We start from the raw sequence: 18645 nt of genomic DNA, 5'->3' as shown, positions 1-18645 counted from the left end.
GAAGGCATCTGACACAGAGCCTGGCAGGAGATGGTGCCTCCTGCAGGAAGTGCAGGGGCCACACCATCCCCCTGGGACTGGCGAACCAGCAAAGAACTCCCTTCGGAGCTTATCGGAGCCCAGGAAGGGCCCTGAAGAAGGCACTGCTCCACTCCCTAAGCGGAGAGACCCCAACCTGCTGGAGGAGACAGTCTCAGGTCCCTCGGTAAGCCGAGACCACCACTACCCCTGTTCTAGGGGTCTCCCCTGTCCACAAGTACCACCAGGGTGAACCCCCGTGATGCCGCCCCTTGGTAAAGGACAATATAGGCCCACAACTCAAGGGTCGCCCCTGGAAAATCTCCTGAGACACAGCTGAATGGAGGCGAGTCAGGCTTAAAATAGCTAAATAAATCTTTAATATTTCTAATTGCAAATGTACAGAAATTGCACAGCCACACAGTCTTAGAACACCAACAACTTTCTCTGTACATTATTACATATGAAAAGTCACAGCTGGAAGGAGGAGCTCCAGCCAAGACTCCAACGTTTGCATTTTTTCTTTTTCACATACTTACAAAAGGGGGAGCAAGGAGGTGGTGTGGGGCTGGGGGCGGCTTTGGGGCCAAAGGTGTAGAAAAGAGGGGCTGTTTCCCTGGACAGCCTGCCTTCCGCGGATGGGCGGGCAGCAGGGAGAGAGGCGTACCCCGGGGCAGATGCTCCATGGGCAGGGGGCGGGGGGGGCGGTGTGTGGAGTTCTGGCCTTGGTTCCCCCCACCCCCCTTTCTGGGCAGTTGGAAAAAAGTCTTCACTTATAGAAAGTTTGGCAGTTTCCTTCACCCTAAACATACAAGTTAAGCAAAAAAGTCAGGCCTCTCTGTGTTGGCAGAGGGGAGAGCTGTCTCCGGCAGACTCCGGGCCTGGGGCCCCGGGGACCTGGGGCCTTATCTTCCCAGAACAGGGCCTGCCTTCCCTCACTCCGCCTCCCTCTGGCCCTGCGGCAAACTGGCCCAACACTGGGACGCAGCGTCTGCGAGGCCAGGACAGGAGCCCCTTTGCTGGTCCAGTCAGGGCGCAGGCCCCCAGCACCCCACCCAGACCGCACGCTGCATGCCCTGGGTACGGAAAAGCCCCAACACCCAAATCCCAAACCTCTTCCTCCTGCCCAATACTGTTCTCTAGATTAAAAAATAAAATACACACCATTGGAGAGCAGCGGTCCCGGGCAGCCCTCGGCAGCACCAGGACTAAAGGACTATGTACAACCATTAGGTGAAATAGTTACATTACAGTCGAACACCAAGAACATGTACAAAAATGGTCAGACTTGCAATTCAGATAAAAATCTGTGAAGAGTCTGTACACTTTTACAGTTTTTGCACTAAGTAAGTAAGGCTCTCGGCCTGAGAGCTCACAACCCACGCCAAGGGCCGCCAGCACCAGACCTGCGCTGGCCTCCTGCACCCTGCTGTCCGGGCCCCGGGGCCCCGGGAACCTCCCCCGTATTGCTAAGAGGCGCTCAGTCCAAGGTTGCTCTACGAGGCATCGAGGCATCGGTGGGAGAGGGGTAGGGGGGAGGAGGGGAGGAGACCGAACCAGAGTATATCACTGGGGGCCGGGCCCTGCCTGTGTGGCCACGAGTAGGGGCAGGGCCACAGCCCCCACGGCCTTCCTTCCTGAGGTCTGTGACCGCCGGGGGCCTGCCCTCTCCTCACCGGCCAATCTCTGGCCTAACTGAACTGCAGGCTGCATCTAAGAGCCCCCTCCCAGGACACAGGCCAGGCCAGGGTGCTGTGTGGTCTGGGCCACCCTTCCCGCACTCCCTGACCCGGTGGGCTCTGTGGTGACCTCGGCCCCTGGCAGCGGCAGGCCTCCGGCCCCAGGGGCGGGAAGGGCTCAGTGCTCTTTCCAAGGGTCTCCTCAGCTTCCTGAGGCTGAGGTGGAGGCAGAGGGGGCGGCTCCTGCGAATCGCCCAGCCCCGGCTCCACCGCCCTGGTTCTGCTGGGGGGCAAACGCCCGGCTCCCGCCCGAGATTACCGGGGCTGGGGGCGGGAACAGGGAGGGACCGAGACAGACCCAAGCTCCTGCCCACCTATGTCCCGCAAGGGGCGGGTGGGGGGAGCAGGGAGGGCTGAGGAGCCATAGAACAGCCTAGAGCTGGGGAAAACCGGCCCCAGCCGTGCCCCTCTCCTGTCTGCAGCGCCTGGGTCCTCGGCCGGGGCCCGGGAAGGGTGAGGAGGAGGCCGGCCGCACACACGGGGCCTGGTGCAGGCCGCTGCTGTCTTGGAGAGGGAGCAAGTCTAACATCCTCCAGGGCCGCTATTTCCCATGCAGTGCGCACGCTCAATTTAAAAGGCCCCTGTGTTCCAGCAAGCGAGCAAGCGGGCTTTTGTTTCTAATGCATACTGTGAAAGGAAAAAAAATCACAGTTATCCACCTTCTCAGGGCCTGCTGGCATCAGACTTTCTTTTCACCATCCATCAGGGAAGATCAGCCGTTCTCTCAGGGTGAGAACCGGCTGGCCACTCCCCGAAGGGCCACTGCGTCCTGGTGCGCTGGCCCCGGGAGAAGGGCGGGTACCAGGCACAGGGGCATCTGGGCCCACTCTGCCCAGATCTTTGGCTTTGGGGAGCCCCGGAGTGTCAGCCTGGGCCCAGGTGGCAAGTAAGGGAGGCTCTGGATCCTCCCCACAGAGACGAGGGTCCAGAAGAGAGCCAGGATCCTCACTGGGTCTATTTGGCAACACAAATAAGGAAGGGGGGGCGGGGAGTCTGGGGACAGGTACAGGGGGGAATCCTCGGTTCCTCACAGCCAGTAAGGGTCCCCGGACAGGCTGCATGCAGTGGCAGGTGCTCAGGGTCGAGCCCTGCGGGGGACAGGAACTCCAACGGCTCCATCCTTCCCACCCTCTCCCTGCCTGCCAACCAGCCGATCAGCCCCTGGAACCAAGGGGCAAGTTCCCAGGGCAGGCGCCTGGGCCCCCACCGCTTCAATCCTCCACCTCTGCGGGTGCTCCCTCCCTAGGGAGGGTGTAGGGGGTACATGCACTTGCCAGGTCAAGAAAGAAAGGTGACACACACCAAATTCAATAACCAACAGAGACATATTTTGGCAGGCCCCCTGCTCGCCCCAGGCCGTCCCACCCCCCAGCCTGCAGTCTCTTTGGCCTGCACCGAACTCGCTTCTCGGGCCAGAAGAGAGGGGAGCGGGCCCACGCTGTGTCAGTCTGTCGAGGCTCCCTCCGTGGCACCTCCTGGACTGCAGGTGGAGGGAAGGGGGGGCCTGGGCCTCCCGCCCCCGTGCTGGGGCTCCCCAGGCTGAGGCTGGCCCCGGGCCACCACGGTCCTCCCTCCTCGGGCAGGTTAACAATGGCTGCTGTTTCGGAACTCGCCGTTCTCAGTAATCTGCAATTTGGTGGGGTTGGTGGGGGAGACGCCGTTACGGGCTTGCATGCTGTACCTCTCTTTCAGCTGCGTCAGGGCGCTCATGAGGCGGGCGTTGGCGGCGTCCAGTGAGGCGATGCGCTTCTCCTGGGGGCAAAGAGGGCATTAGCTGGGGCCACAGGGGGACCGTACCGGGACAGGGGTCTCCCCGGGGCTGAGTGCGCCCATCAGGGGTGCTGGGAGGACACGTGGGGAGGACTGGGAGTCCACGGCGTGCGAGGGGCCGGAAAGGCGCCGAGGTCACGGGGCCGCAGGGCAGGTGGTCTCAGTGCCGTGGTCCGAGACTCTGCCTGCCTTCCTGTGTCTCTCCCATCACTGCTTCTCCCCAGTCAGAGCAGCCCTAGCGGTGTCGTCCGTCAGCCGCCGCGCCCCGAGGGTGCGTCCCCTCGCGCACGAGATCATGGCTCCTGGCTGGTCCATGCTGTTTTCACGTTTATAATCTGAACAAGGTCTGGCCCTATTGCCGGGTGAGTGAGAGGAAAGGAGTGTAGGGAAGGAGAGTGGAGGCCAGAGTCTCTTATGTGCTTCCTCTCTCAATGCAGCCGGGAAGCCACAGCTCTGAACAAGAGCCCCCCTGCTCCGCCTGCCCAGCCTGCTGTCACCCCAAGCCATCCCCATTCCCCTCCCAAAAGCTTCCACACTTTGGTCAGTACCCTTGGTGAAAGGCAGTAGTCACCAAGCTGCCCCAGTAGGGAAGGTGCTGTCCCACCCCTTTCATAGCCTGTCCCAGTGAGCTTGTGGTCCATTGAGACCTCCAAGCCTGACTTCTTGGATCCGAGATCCTGGCCTCCTATTCCTTCTCAGTTTTTATAGTAGGGTTATGACTGAGGATGTAGAGTTGTCAAAGTCACCCCCTCCTTAACCCAGGTCCTTTAACACCTATGGCTGACCAAAGGGCCAGAACCCACCTGGGCATCAATGATCTTCTGTTTGGAGTCTACAGCTGCTTGCATCTCAGCGTGGTCCTTCTTCAGCTCCTCCTCCACTGACATCAACCTGTGACCAGACACAAGGACAGTCAAGCTGGCACTTGAGGGAGCAGCTAAGGAGGTGGGGTGGGGCCGTGCGGGAAGAAGCCATCACACCTACACAGAGGGCACATACTAGGAAAGCTCCTCCAGCTGGCCTCCAACCACTGACATGAGATGGGTCTGCTCCTCCCTTATACTTCACTTGCCCCAGACTCTGCTCCCAAATCCCCCAGAAGCCCCTAGAGCTGCCCATTTCCTGATGTTCTTCCAGGAGCCAAGGTGGACGGGGGTGGGGGTTAGATCTTCACTGCCTCCCAGAGCAACGCAGGGGGTGTAATGTCAGAAGATCCGTGGCATGGGTAGGAGGATGAAAAACCTGCAGGGCTCTAGGGCTTTCTCCACCCACTCGGCATTCACCAAGGCTATGCCAAGACGTGCCTAGAACCTGACGCAGCGAGATGAATAAAGTAGAGATCTCCATCTCTCAAAAAGTTACAAGGCAGCAGGGATACAGTTAGGCAGACAGTGGCCATGCCCTGCATGGGAGGCCTGGAGGCCATGGGAACAGAGAACAGGAAGTAGGTAACTGTCCTGGAGGGTGGGGTGGGGTACCAGCAAGGTCTGAAGGTGCGGTAATGAGTAGGGAAGACGGGAAGAACACCGTCTGCAGAAGCTCAGAGCTAAGGCATGTGTGTGTCTGTCCCCAGCTGCTCCTTCCCTGAAACCCCTCCTGGCCTCACCTCGCAGGTCCCTCATGCACCTGTCAATCACAGTGGCTCACACCCACTTTCTGATGCTCTTCCATTAGTTTCTGGATCCCACACTCTCTGGGTTTGCCTCCTAGCTGGCAGGCCACAGCTCTGCAGACGCCTGTCCTGCCTGCCCCCAGCATGTCAGGGCTCTGTGGGGTCTGTCCCAGCCCCTGTTGTTCTTGCCCCCCACACTCTTCTCAAGACAAGCTCACCTGCTCCCAAGGCTTCATGCCCATCGCTACCTGCACAACTTCTCCAGGGCAGCAGAGCAGTCCCCTACCCCCCGGGTGGGCACCGAGCACCTGACACAGAAGGTGCACAGGGAGGTCAATGGTGCTAGGGCAGGTACCCACAGGGCCCTTATGAAAAGTCAATGAGATCAGCAGTCAGGGAGCACTGATCAGGAGGAAGGGTGAGGGGCCACGCCAAGAGGGGGGTTCCTTGTCACAGGAAGATCAGACATTGAGTAAAGCCTGTAAGAAGCGGAGGAGGAGGACCAGGGAGCAAAGGGCACTGGATGGTGTCAATCCGAGGGGAAATTACACTAGGGGAGAGAGACTTGTGCTTCTGGTTGGTGGGAAAACAGAGACCAGATTTACCCTCCTGCCATCAAACAGCGACAGTAAGAAACTAGAAAACCAAATGAAATATATGAAAAAACAGTTTCCTGACACTGAACAACAGGCAGTGTGTCCTAAGAAAAGGGAACACATGAGCCGAGCTCCACTCACTGCCTGGAGTGTCCAGGCCAAAGAGAAGAAGGAAAGTAATGTCACGGAGTTGAGGAGACCCAGGGAAGCGGTGCCCGAGAAGAGGAAGACACAGGGAGAACGCCACGTATTTCCTGAGAGTTCCCTTTGAGTCTTTGGCTGGAGACGGGTCTGCAGGCCTGTGAGAACACAGCCAGGCTGGGGTAGGAACCACTGAAACATTAGAACAAAACCACCCCAGGGAGAGTTCATACTCCTACCTGGCAGAGTGGAAAGACATACTAACACAGGGACATAAAGTAGAATCCCCAGAAGGAAACTGCCTCACCAGTGGGGCCAGATTAGGCTAGATTAAAGGCTGTCCAGACCCACCCCAACAAAGCTTAAATGTGAGCCTCCAAAGAATCAAACTAATTCCAAATAACCTCATTGTGTCCCAGAACAAAGCCTCAAAAATATTTAAAAGAACACAAAGCATCCCACACCTACATAAAAGTCACAATGTCTGGCATCCAACTAAAAATCACCAAACGTAAGAGAAGCAGAAAAATAGAACCAATAACCAGGAAGAAAATTAATAAAAACAGACTCAGAAATGTCACAGATGACAGAATTCGTAGACACTGAAACAACTACTGTAAATGTATTTCCACATGTTTGAGAAAATAGAGAGGAAAGCATAAGCATGATGAGAAGAGAAATGGACAGAATTTAAACCAAGCTGGAAGTCTGAAGGTGAAAAATACGGTATCTGAAATGAAATGAAAAAATACTGGGTAGGATTAAGAGCAGATTAGACACTGAAGAAGAAATGATTATTAATCTTGCAGACATAGGAACAGAAATTATCTAAGATACAACAAGGGAAAAGAAGTAAAAAAAAGGACACAACAGAGCATCAGTGCAATGTGGGACAATATAAAGCAGCCTAACATATGTGGGATGGGATTCCCAGAAAAGAGACTGCGTAGGCAGGACAGCATACCTATAGATCTGAGAGCTTAAACCCAAGAAACATGAAGAAAACCATGCCAAGGATCATCATAATCAAATTATCAAATCAATGATAAAAAAAGATCTTAAAAATAGCCAGAGAACAAAGACCAGAAGAACAAAAGCAATGACAGAATCCCTACTATTACAGCCTGATGGTGAGGGCCCCACTGGCCCACTTCCTGTTTTTGTAAATAGCCACACCACACACACAGTTCTGCTAAAACAGCAAAGTTGAACACTTAACAGAGGCCATATGGTCTGCAAAGCCTAAAATAGTTATTATCTGCCCCTTTACGGGAAGTTCCCAACTCTTGCCCTAAAGTGACAACAGAGATATAGCTAATAAGCCAAAAAGAAAGATAAAATGCAATCATAAAAATGCTCAATCCAAGAGTGCAGGAAAAAAGGGAACAGAACAGATGGTACGAATAGAAAACAGTAGCAACAGAAGAGATTTAAACATAATTATATTGATAATTACATTAAATGTAAATGGTCTAAATAGTCCAGAAACTGCCAGATTAGATATAAAGCAAGAACAGACAATAAGGTGTCTATAAAAGAAACTCATTTATATAGAAAGACACAGACAGGTTAAAAGTTTAAGGATAAGAAAGGATATACCTGGCTAATACTAATCAAAATAAAGTTGGGATACCTATAATCAACATCAAACAAAGTAGATTCCAGAGCAAAGAATATTACGAGGGATAAAGAAGGTGACTTTATAACAATAAAGATGTTATTTCATCACCAGCACATAACTCCTAGATGTGGATGCATAGTTTCACTGTACATAAAGCAAAAACAATAAAAAAGAGAAATACACAAATCCATAACTACGATTAAAAACTTCAATACCCTTTTCTCAGTAACTAATAGAACAGTAAACAAGTAGACAGAAAAATTAGTAATAATATAGAAGGATTCAAATAATGCTATCAACCAAATTGAAAATTGACGTTTCCATTAAGGAGGAAATACAGCGGGATGGGTTAGTAGAAATAAATGTGTTAAGTAAGCCACTGAATTCAGAGACCACGCACCCTTCAGAGAAGAGGCACAGTGAGAAGGTGGTGGTTGGTTTGAGAAGCATTAGTGAGCCAAGAACAGAGCTGGCAGTCAAGTGAACAGTGGATTTCCAGTCACCCCAGTTATAGGCCCTCTGCTCATGCTAACCATTTTGCAATGAACAAACCCACAGGTAAGCGAAGCAAACAATAATTAGGACAGAGAAACAGGTAGCCTAAAGAGGAAGAACCTGGAAAGAGTTTCTGTAGTGGATGAAGCATGAGGCTAGGTGGGGAAACTTCCTGGCTATGGCACACCTGCTAAACCTGTCCGGATGACGGATTCTTGGGCCATGCAAACAAGCTGTAAAACCCACACTGTGTCCTCTTCTATCTGCTATTACTCTCATGAAAAAGTGAACTTCACAACTGGGACGCCGGGGGACAGCCAGGATGCTACACCTTCACTGTACTCCCTGCCTGCAGACATGCATGAGGGTGTACCCACCCTGCCCATGGGTGGAGACAGAGAGAATGAGAGAGAGAAAATCACCACAGCATGTGATATCCAAGCCGTCAATAGAGATGAGAGTCAGCATCAAAGCCAACGGTCCCCTGGAAATCTTTCCTGGATAACTCACAGGCACCTTAAAACTCAACAGATCCCAAATGTGGGATCTGTCCCAGCATGGCTGGGACACCTAAACTCCCCAAGATCCTCCTCTCAGCAACTGGTACCAAGACACCCAGATACTCTTGGTAGAAATCTGGGGGTTATTCTGCCTCCTTCTCCTTCACCCACTGAATGTAACTGACTTATCCCTACTTTTCCTGTCCTGAATTGGGTCCTCACTGTGTTGCCTGGCACCTCTAATCCTACCTCCCCTGAGAGCGCTTACCAAGAAAACAGGACTGCTTATAGGGGTCACAGGCCCTGTGTGAGCTGGCCTTCGCTAACCTCGCTTCTGCCGGGCCCAACTTTGCATTCTACCATCAATACACACCACACCGGGTAGGGCTCCCCACGCTCCAGGCTGCCTCCCACCTCCAGGCCTGGGCCACACTGTCTCCGCTGCCTGGGATACTCTCCTCCTTCCTCCTTCCACTCCTGGCTCCCCTGCAGCTGACCAGCCCTTCCTCTAATCAGGAGGGTGGTCTGCCCGCTGTGTGTGTGTATGTGGGGTGGGTGGGTGGAGGGGGGACCAGAACTGGCCCAGAGCAGGAAAAGGCTGCCCTCACCTGCTGATGATGCCCTTCATCTGGATGTCCTTGTCTTCCTGCTGCCGCCGCAGCCGCTCCTCACCCTCTTCCAGCCGTGCCTGGTACTCCAGCACCAGCTTCTGTGTTGTTTCCTCCTGGCACTTGAACAGGGTCTCATACTCCTCCAGCTTCTTGGTAGAGATTCGCAACTTGTCCTGCAGCACTGCCAGGTCCTGCCAGGAGGGCAGCGTGCCAAGGGCACAGCACCCAGGACAGAGAGCACAGCCTCGTGAGCCCGAGCAGGAGCACAGGGTGGGGAGGGAGCCCAGCTCGGAATGTGCCAGGGGTCTTCACCACCCTCACCTTCACACAGTGAGGAGACGCCTCCGGAGCCCAGCCAGAAGGGTCAGGGTGAGACTCCAAGCCTGTCTCCGTCCAGGGCTCTCTCCCCTCCAACCTCCCACCCCTGCAGCCTGACCTTACAACTATGAGGGGATGAAGACTCAAACCCAAATCTCCTAAGTAAGGGTTTAACGGAGGGCACTGAGTTTTTTTATCATAAACAAATGTTAAAAACACACTTGGATATATTAAGATCTGATAGAACCCTGAGAGGTAGGGACTCTATAGGAGGGGAAACTGAGGCCCAGAAGGCAAGGTGACCTGGTCCCATGGAGAGTGACTGACCAGTGGAGTGAGATCCTAGCCTCCCAGCCTCTATTTGACCCTAAAGCAAGGGTGGTGGCATAGGGAAGTGGGGGCGGGGAGGGGGGGAGAGGTTAAAGGTAAGGTGGGGTTGACACTAGAATCAAGGGGGTGGGGGCCAGGGTGCCGTGACAACTGGGGAGGCAGGAAGAGCCTCTCCTGGAGTCCTAGGCAATGGAGACCTAATTCACTTCAGCAAAGGTTAGGAGGCAGCAAATCCAGATGACTGGGGAGAGGCCCAGCCTTAGCCCCAAGCTAAGCTCCTAAAGCAAAACTGGACCCATAGGAGAGCTTGGCTCTGGGAGAGATGACCCTGGCCCATCCCAAGTCTTGCTCAGCTAGCCAGAGTGGGGTAGAGAGGCTCCTCCCTGACAGAGGCAGTACCAGATTTCCAGGGAGCTGGAGAGAACAAGGCCTCCCCCAGATTTGCCTTGTGAGGGTTAGTAGCAGAGAAGATGAGAGAAGCAGTAGCTCATTCAGCCACAGATTGGCAAGGAAAGAGGGCCCTCCAGCTGCAGCCTGACCCCTGCAGTCATTCAGGTGGTCCTTACAAGTCATGAATGGGACTCTGGGTCCCCGAGAGGTACAGAGCCCAGCCCCAGGCTCACGAAGGGAGCCTGGGCTAAGGCTGGCCCAACTTTTGGCCCAACCAAACTCTGGCTCTTGGAGCACTGCGCCCCATGTCCCCTTGACATAATTATGGTGAAAGCAGGTGGATGCAGTAGACTAAGGGGATGGAAGGTGGCGGAATGCAGCATGGACATGAACCTCGCCCTAGGCCAGGACAAGGGAGAGCTGCCACCCTGACTTCCGTGCCCTTGCCTAAGAGGCTGCTAAGGCTTTCCTAGGGCCGAGGCGAGGGCATCAGGGGAGTGGAAGAAGTGCCATTCTGAGGGGCCTTGCACTGGGCCCTGCATCTTCCTGGGCTTTGGCCCGCAGGAGGACATGAGAACGAGCCATGGATCCAGGGCAGTTGCCATAACAACAAGGAGAATTTGGGAGGACAGAAGCCCCCCCCCCCCCCCCACTGCCCCACTAAATGCTAGCTAGATGTGTGTGGTGGGTGGAATCTGGATATTTTAGAACCATTTCCCCCCCTAGGGGGAAGAAAACCTCTCAGTAGCAGTGGGACCCTTCACCTAGCTCTTTCTCTCTCATGTCCTGGTGGAGACAGGAACTGGGCAAGAGCCAGGCTCTGGATAGGTGCAAACCCAGAGTAGGGGACCTGGTTGGGGGCGGCCCTCCCAGCTGTCTCGGGGACCCACACCTCTCTGCCTCCTCATGCATGAAGCTCCCCATGACGGTCTCCATGTGCCTCTTTGGCACCCCCAGTCCTCAAGTCCCGGCCACGCAGAAGCTCGGTGGCCAGGTCACTCAGGGAAAGGGCCTCCCAGAGGTCTGAGGACCAGGTACCAGGAGTCTGGATTCAGTACAATTTCCAGGTGAGTCTCATGTACAGCCTGTATAGGAATTCTCAGCTCTAAGCTAAATCCCTCTTGCTGCTCTTCTTCCAGAGGCCATTGGCTGATGTCCTCATGGGGGACCAGGGGTTGAGGGGGGACTGGCCATACGCAGGGAACAAGCAGCATCCCTCATTCAGGGCTCGAAGGGAGAGAACATTACCAGCGGCCACAGGCAGGCAGCCCCGCCCTGCCCCAAACTGCCAGGGTCCAGCTTTACCTTTTCTGCTTGGCTGAGCTCCTCCTTACTCCTTAGCCTATCCCTGTGGGGGGGGGTCTGGGCCCAGGCCCTCGTCTTCTAATAACTGCGCGTTCATGGTCAAGAGCCAAGCGGCCGTGCGGTCCAGGGCATTGGGGCTCACAGGTGAAGGGCCCTACAATGAAACACAGCTGTGAGGGGCTGGAGGGAGGCAGGGGGGTAGCACCAGGTGAGTCACAGGGACAAGTGGCTCAGGGACACGGCAAGGGTAGGGGACCTCCAACTCGCCAGGCAACTACCGATACAGTCCCCAACTCAGGAATTCCCACTCCTGGATGGCAGCCTGGGCGGAGTCAAGAGCCTAGGTGGCCTGAGTGCCCCTCTCTGCCACCCAGGTGAGAGCAAGTGAGCTTGGCCAGGCAGGCGGGCATTCAACCCAGAGCACATCTGTCCCACATACTGTGTGCGGCCCCAGGGTGACACGGAAGCCCTGGAGGCCAGCTCAGAGCATGAAGGTGGGAGTGCTGGGGGTCTGGTCGACTCCTACCCTGGGTGGGGCTTTAACAGGCCTGGAATCGGAGATGGATAGACCCCTCCCTCTTTCTCCCTGGCCCCAGCTGCCCCTGGGGGAACTGGCAGAGAGACCCTAAGGCCACACTGTCCCTGGTTCAAAGGATTCAGGCAGGGGCCAGTGGGCCTCGGGGGGAGAGGGGAGGTGGTGTGTGGGGCAGGCTGGTGGGATGGGGCCAAGTGCGGCCGTGTTCAGCATGGGATGGCAGCTGAGGACAGGCGAAATGACCAGGAGCAGCACACCATGGGTGGGGTATGGCGTCCCGGCAGCCCGAGAGCACGGCCTGCCCTGGGACAGCAGCACTGACCTGCTTGTGCACTGCACGAGGCTTCAGCTCCGGACTGTCACCCTTGGACGAGGACGAGGGCTGCCGAAGCCGAGCTCCGGGGCCAGCCCAATCAGGCGAGGCTGATGCCAGGGTTCCACTTGAGGGCCGCGGGTACTGCAGGGTGCTCAGCAGGGTGGGTGGCGTCCGGCCACGGGGCGCGGGAGGGGGCGGTGGGGGTGGTGGTGGCGGCTGGTCGATCCTCCGCTGGGGGCCGGCACTGTTCTGCCGCGGCACCGTGGGCTGCCCGCCCTTCTCAGTCAGTGACATCTGCCGCCGCGCCAGCTCCCCGGGCCGCCGCGCCAACTCCTCGGCGGTGCTGCTGAAACTTCCCAGCTTGGCGGCAGCTGCCAGCTCCTCACTGTTGCTGTGGGAGCTCAAGGAGCTGTGGCCCTCAGAGCCTGAGTCGCCAAGGCCACGAGGCGAAAGTGGCAGGCCAGCCGCCATCTGGTACACGGGGTTCTGGAAGGAGAGCGGTGCCAACAGCTGGGGCCGGCCGGGGGCGCCCTCGGAGGTGCCCGGCGTGGTCGGGGTCTGGCCCGCCCGCCGCACCGTGGCCAGCCCTGCCAGGCTCGCTGGGGCCGCCCGGGCCGGCCACCCGGCCACCAGCTGAGATGCCGGCGCCTGCCCATCGGTGGTGAGGGCGTCGGGGCCCGCCGGGGAGCCCGCCTCCCCGTCCAGCGTGCGGGCATCTTGGAGGTCCACCATAGACAGGCTCTTGCCACCATTGGCCATCTGAAGATCAGGCTCGTTGGCTTCCGAGTAACTCGAGCTGCGGGCAGGTGAGGGCTGGACCCCGGAGGACCTTGTGACAAAAAACAAGTCCTTGTTTTCGGGGGTTGGAGACGGTAACCGGGTGAAATCTATCAGACTGCAGGGAGACAAGCACACACAGGGAAAGAAGGGGGAAGAGAAGAGCTGTGAATGAGGCCAAGGCGGGTCCAAACCGAGAGCCCCGCCAACCTGCCAGGGCCTGGCAGCCTGAGCCTGAGCTGGGGCTGCGGGGGGGAGGGGGAAGGCAGGGCAGGGAGAGGAGGTGCGAGGGCTGCAGCACCAAACCACAGCCCTGGCAGCGCCGCCCCCCCCCGGCAGAAGCCACCGCAGGGACCGAGCGGCCAGGATAGCACCTCCTACACTGCACCTCCCTTCTAGGGGCCGGTGTTGCTAGTCCCAGGCCAGGCTGTCCGGCACGCCCGTCCCCGGCTCAGCTGCACTTGGGACATTGGGTGCTGCGGCCTGAAGTGTTCTGGAAAATTCCCCTTGGCTAAACCCAAACCCACAACGCAGTGGCTCTCTGCTATCCAAAGGTCCGACTTCAAAGCCACAGGGGCTCCCGCAGCCTCTTCCCTCTTGTTCCTCATCAGACTGACAACCAGAGTGGGGACCTAGTGAAGCCTCCCCAACCCCCCCACCCCCCGCTCCCCGCCCAGCCTCCTGCTGCCACCTTTGTCTGACTGGCAGGCGGGGGCTGCTGTTCCTGGCAAAAACAAGGAATCAGAGGAGGATCCAAAGGTGTGACTCAGGCAGGGAGGGTCTGCACCTGCAGAGGCAGGCCATGCCCTCCCCCAGTCTTGCAGCCTCTCCCCGGCCCCTCCCCGGAAGCTGGCTCCTTAGAAAGCACAGTGTGGTGGTAGGTCAGGTGGGCTTTGGAAGGAAGGTTGTGGGGGGTGGGGGTAAACAGGGCTCTGAGCAGGTGAGGGTTCAACAATGGGGAGCTGGAGTTGGCGTAGCCTGGGATGGAGAGGATGCCTGGCTACCTCTTAACCAAGGTGTGTCTTCCACCTGAACTGCTTTGCTTCACTTGGCAGGCTGTATGAATGGACCCCCAAGACTCAGAGGGAGCTGGGAAGTGGCACCTAGGCCTCTGCATCTCTGGCCTCCTCCTAGGCCTCCAGTCCTGCGTACCACACACCCTAGCTTCTTAATCTCAATGCCCTTGCCTGCTTACATGCCTCCGAACAAGACTCAACTCCCGACTCTGCGGCCCCAGCCTCATCCTTCCTTACTAGCTGGCCCCTGGGAGGGAGTGCATGAGCGGGGCAGAAATGGTTCACTATAAACCCAAGTCTTTCAAACGAATATCCTCATTTTGACATTAACATTTGAGAACATTCTGCCTCTCTGTCCACCATGTGCTTATTTACAGGTCACTGTGCCTTGGGGCTGAGGTCTCAGACTGTGGTCTGAACCTCAATACCTCTCCTAGTTTCTGGAGCTCCCAGACTCAGAGCCTTGCAGTCAGTCACCGAGGCTCCTGCTGAAAACACACATGCTTTAGTGCTACTTCTCGAGATCCTGATTCAAACCAGGAAATACCATGAAAGTATTTTTAACATAAATACTAGAGGTAATCTAGAGGTATTTGGGACCAAACGGTTCTTTAACAAAGCGTATTTCTCCAAGTCTTTGTTTGTGCTAGATCCTCTATATAGAAGACCTTTTCCACCAATGGAAATGTTACTTTTCCTAAAAAGCCCAAACTATGGCACTACCTCCTCCAAGAAGCCTTCTCCGATTTTTCCCAAATGAAGGTTCACTGCCTATAGTCTGCATAACACATTTCAAGTCTCATCTAGCTTATCTTGTAAACATTTGTGTGGACATCCTCCTCCCCAGCTGAGGGTGCAGACAGGCTGAGCCTTGCCTGCACGTGTACCTCATAACACCCGGTACGCCTAGCAGGTCTTACCCAGAGAGATCATTCTCTATCACCATCTTCTGCAGCCCGGCCGAGATGCTGCTACTGCCAGAGCCAGGAGTGGAGGCCAAGTCGTTGGTCCCTGGGAGCTGCCCACTGCCTGGGGTGCTCAGTGCTGTGTGGACATCCCTCAGGATTCGAGGCAGGGGCCCCAGTTTGGATACAATGCTCTGCAAATACACAGCAAGAGGCAGGTGTGATCCGTGGGGGCCACTTAGGAAGGCCAAGTGCACTGCAGCTGCTGTGGTTCAAAATCGCCAAGGAGCCCCTTGGAAAGGCAGGCCCTGCCCTCCCCCACCTGTCAGATGAAGCAGATCTGGGAAGTGGCTGGGAAAGCCAGGAATCTGCAACTGAACATTTTCCCCAAGCCTCTCAGTTAGCTCTGGGAGTGGGAGAGGGGTGCAAGGCCCAAAGGGAGAAATGGGGACCTAGCCCAAGCCTTTGACCTGAGTTTGTCCTCTCCCCGTGCCCCAGAGAAGGGAGCCCAGGTGGAACCCCAGATTTGCCACAGTGACACCTCCCTATCCGAGAGGCTTCTGGGATGGCCCTCTGCTTATGCACTGGCTTCCAGGACTTTGTGCAGAAAGGAAGTAGGAAAACTCATGTAGTCAACAGAGCACAGACTCGAGAGGCAACAGCTCGATTTCAAGTCCTTGCTGCAGCGGCATCAGCTGCGACGGCGGCTGCCACCTCCCGTGGAGCGGGTGCAGCGGTCGGAGGCCGGCACAGGGACTCGGCAGGCAGCGGCCACTTGAGCAACTGGTGCTGGCAGCCATGGAGGAAGACGGGGCCTCGGCCTCACTGCCATGACCCCTCCGGCACCTGTCGCAGCCCAAGGGCAGTGGATACCGTGAGCAGAAGGGAGTGCAGCAGCAAAGCGCTGGGCCGAACCCGAGTGTCCAGCGACAGTGCCAGGGCCCGTGCGCTCCTGTGCGGGACAGCGTGCGGCCGGCAGAAGGTCCCAGCGGCAGTGCAGTATGACTGACTACAGTGAGCGGGCCCACCGAAGTCCTCACTGCCCCGCGAACAAGAGGAAAAGCACTCTGTGCCTGCGTGGGTACTTCACACACGAGCAGAGCTATCTAGAAAGCCTCACAACCAGAGTGCCCTGAGCAGTCACCTCTAGGGAAGAGGACAGGAGCAGGGAGGTCTTCCAGCCCTGTTTAGGCAGTAACTACTTTTGTCAGGTGGTCTCTTGAGGCCCTGGAAAGCAACAGATATTCTGGAAGTGGATCCTGGCAGGACTGGCCCTTGCTGCCAAGAACCTGTTCACTGTGCGGGCTGGGGCTGCAGGGGCGACAGTGGAACCCCAGGTCACAGAGGGCGCATGCCGGGTGGCTGCGGCTGGGTCAGAGGTGGCTAGGGAGTAAGATTTTCAACTGATAGTCAAGGGCAATTCTGGAAAGGTCTGCACCTTCCTGCCTGACATGCGGAGGTGCAGCATCTTCAGAGCATACATTTTTCACACCAGTGGCCTTAAAACCTAAAGCAAAGACATTTTTGGAGACGCAGCTCAAGATGATCACATTTCTCCCAGGCAGGGAGCACACCTTCACGCAGGAGTCCGTCCACTCAATTCTGAGTGTGCAGAGGCCTAGCTAAAGCCCCAGTGGGCAGAGTGGGCTCCCGTGGCAGGTGCTGGAAAGTGAATGGGACATTCCCCCCCCAGGAAATGGAGCCCCGAGACCCCCCAGTGCAGGCTGACAGGGCCTGGGTTGGAACCTCGGGCTCCAGCACCTGGGTGGGTGAACACGCTTACCCCGTTCGTCTGGAGGAGCACCCTCCAGCTCTGTGGCAGCATCTGGCCCAGCCCCTGACCCCCCACAGCCCCATGGGGCCAGGCACCTGCTCCAGCTGGCTGACGGCCTCCCAGAGCAGCGAGTGCAGACTAGAGAGCTCACGGCCCAGATCGATGTAGCCCTCGAAGCCGGCCGTGTTGGAGATGGTCTCAGGGTTGGAGATCTCCAACAGGAAGCGTTGCATGTTGGTCCACTCGTGCTCCAGGAATTGGTTCATGAATGACATGTACTCCTCCTTGCTGCCAAACCTGGACAGAAAGCGGACAGGGTAAGTGCCCCGGGGCCCCGCCCATGAGCCCCCCTTCTCTGAGGCACCCTGCCTCAACTCCCACCCCTCCTGGCCCACTGCGGCTGCCTCCCATGCCACTCACTGCCCCCGCCAACCAGTCCGTTCCAACTCGGGGCCCTCATTCCTGGCTAAGCCCAGAGACCCTTTTCGGGACCTTTCCTCACAGGACCTAGAATGCTCTGTGGCCCTCATTCCTCATGCACAGCCAGTCAATCTCCTTCCTCTTTTCCTCCAAGTTTCAAAGGCTTGGTGCACAGATGCCTTTCAATGCACGTTTGGCAGGTCTCTCTGCTGAGCTTTCAGATGTGCGCATCCATGGGTACCTCCTCTGTACTCGGCCTGGCCAAGTCTGGCGTCAGGTCTGTCGCCCCAGACCCACGCCCCACCACCAGGCTTCCTATCCTAAGTGGGGACACCGCCGTCCCCGAGACAGCTGAGCCAGAAGCCTGGTGGCTTCCAGCTTCTCCCTTTCTCACCGGTGAGACCTGCTGACTTTATCTTCTAATAACCCCCCACCTCACAGCCACGGCCTCCTGTATCGCCACCCCTTGCCCCCCAACACTTCCCCTGCAGTTCCTTTTGTGGGAGGGAACGATGGCTACCCTCTCGGCCCTGTCTCTCAGCTGCCCGCTGTGCTTCCTCCAGCCCCCGTGCCCCTGGCTTTCAGGCTGACCAGTTCAGGACCCAGAACAGATGAGAGCCAGCCTCCCTCTTGCTTCAAGCCCTCCAGTGGCTCCCCCTGCCCCACCTGCACTTCAAGTCCCCGCTGACCTCTCATATCTCGTCTCCCACTCCTCCTGGCCTGGTGATGAGTCAGGAATGCCAGGGTGCCTCATGCTGCCAGCACACGGCCCTCCTGGGGCCTGCCGCACCTCTGCTTCTGCTCGCCTCATCCTGACACGCGGCGGGGGCACATCTCCCAGAATGACAAGCCTGGGGCCCTCCTAAGAGGCCTGCGTGCTCCCTCACCGCTCTGCTGCTTATCCCACATCTCCCTCTCTGCGGGAGTGTGGGTCCAGGAGGCTGGGGCCAGATGTGACTCAGAGCCCAGCGCAGAGGGGCCTAGGGCTCCGTCCACACTGCGAACGAGCCCTTCCGTTTCCACCCACTCCCCTCCAAGGTACAGCTGAGGACACTGAAGTGCTTTATGAGCAAAGACATCCTTCACGGCATCAAACAAGGACAGTCTGAAACAACCTGAGAGCCCAACCACGCGGGACGGGTTAAGAAAATATGGGCCATTCTCCCTTGAAGGCATATTAATCATTCATTGCAAAATGAGGCTTATGAATGTTAAGTACACGGGATAATCCTTATGATAAAATGTTAATTCAAAAAAGCAGAAGGAAAAAATATCTCCTCTTCTCACCTTTGAAAATGAAGGAAACGTACCCAAATGCCATGTACTTTTTGTAGGAGGAGGATGAGGTGTGGAGATTTTATTTTGAACAACGGGGAAGGGAAGAACTGAGGATGACAGGGCCAGAAGCGGGGCCTGCGTGCTGCCCAACTCCAGGGCAGAAAGCCCCCCACCCCCC

At 56.7% G+C, this 18645-nt stretch overlaps 1 protein-coding gene across 1 annotated transcript in view; it reads right to left on the bottom strand.

The window, feature by feature from the left end:
* Positions 1-387: 387 nt before the first annotated feature.
* LOC110581877 (DAB2 interacting protein) overlaps positions 388-18645 on the bottom strand; it is an 84408-nt gene continuing 66150 nt past the window's right edge. Inside the window, 8 exon segments of the mRNA XM_021691785.2 lie at positions 388-3509; positions 4331-4418; positions 9101-9294; positions 11447-11500; positions 11502-11600; positions 12304-13192; positions 15011-15189; positions 16865-17066. Of these exon segments, the coding sequence (XP_021547460.1) occupies positions 3342-3509; positions 4331-4418; positions 9101-9294; positions 11447-11500; positions 11502-11600; positions 12304-13192; positions 15011-15189; positions 16865-17066 (1873 nt within the window). The 3' untranslated portion in view covers positions 388-3341.

The sequence above is a fragment of the Neomonachus schauinslandi genome, chromosome 13, assembly GCF_002201575.2.
Source record: "Neomonachus schauinslandi chromosome 13, ASM220157v2, whole genome shotgun sequence".
Taxonomy (NCBI): Eukaryota; Metazoa; Chordata; class Mammalia; order Carnivora; family Phocidae; genus Neomonachus; species Neomonachus schauinslandi.
Note: the sequence above shows the minus strand (reverse complement) of the source record. Positions and strands in the feature narration are given on the sequence as shown.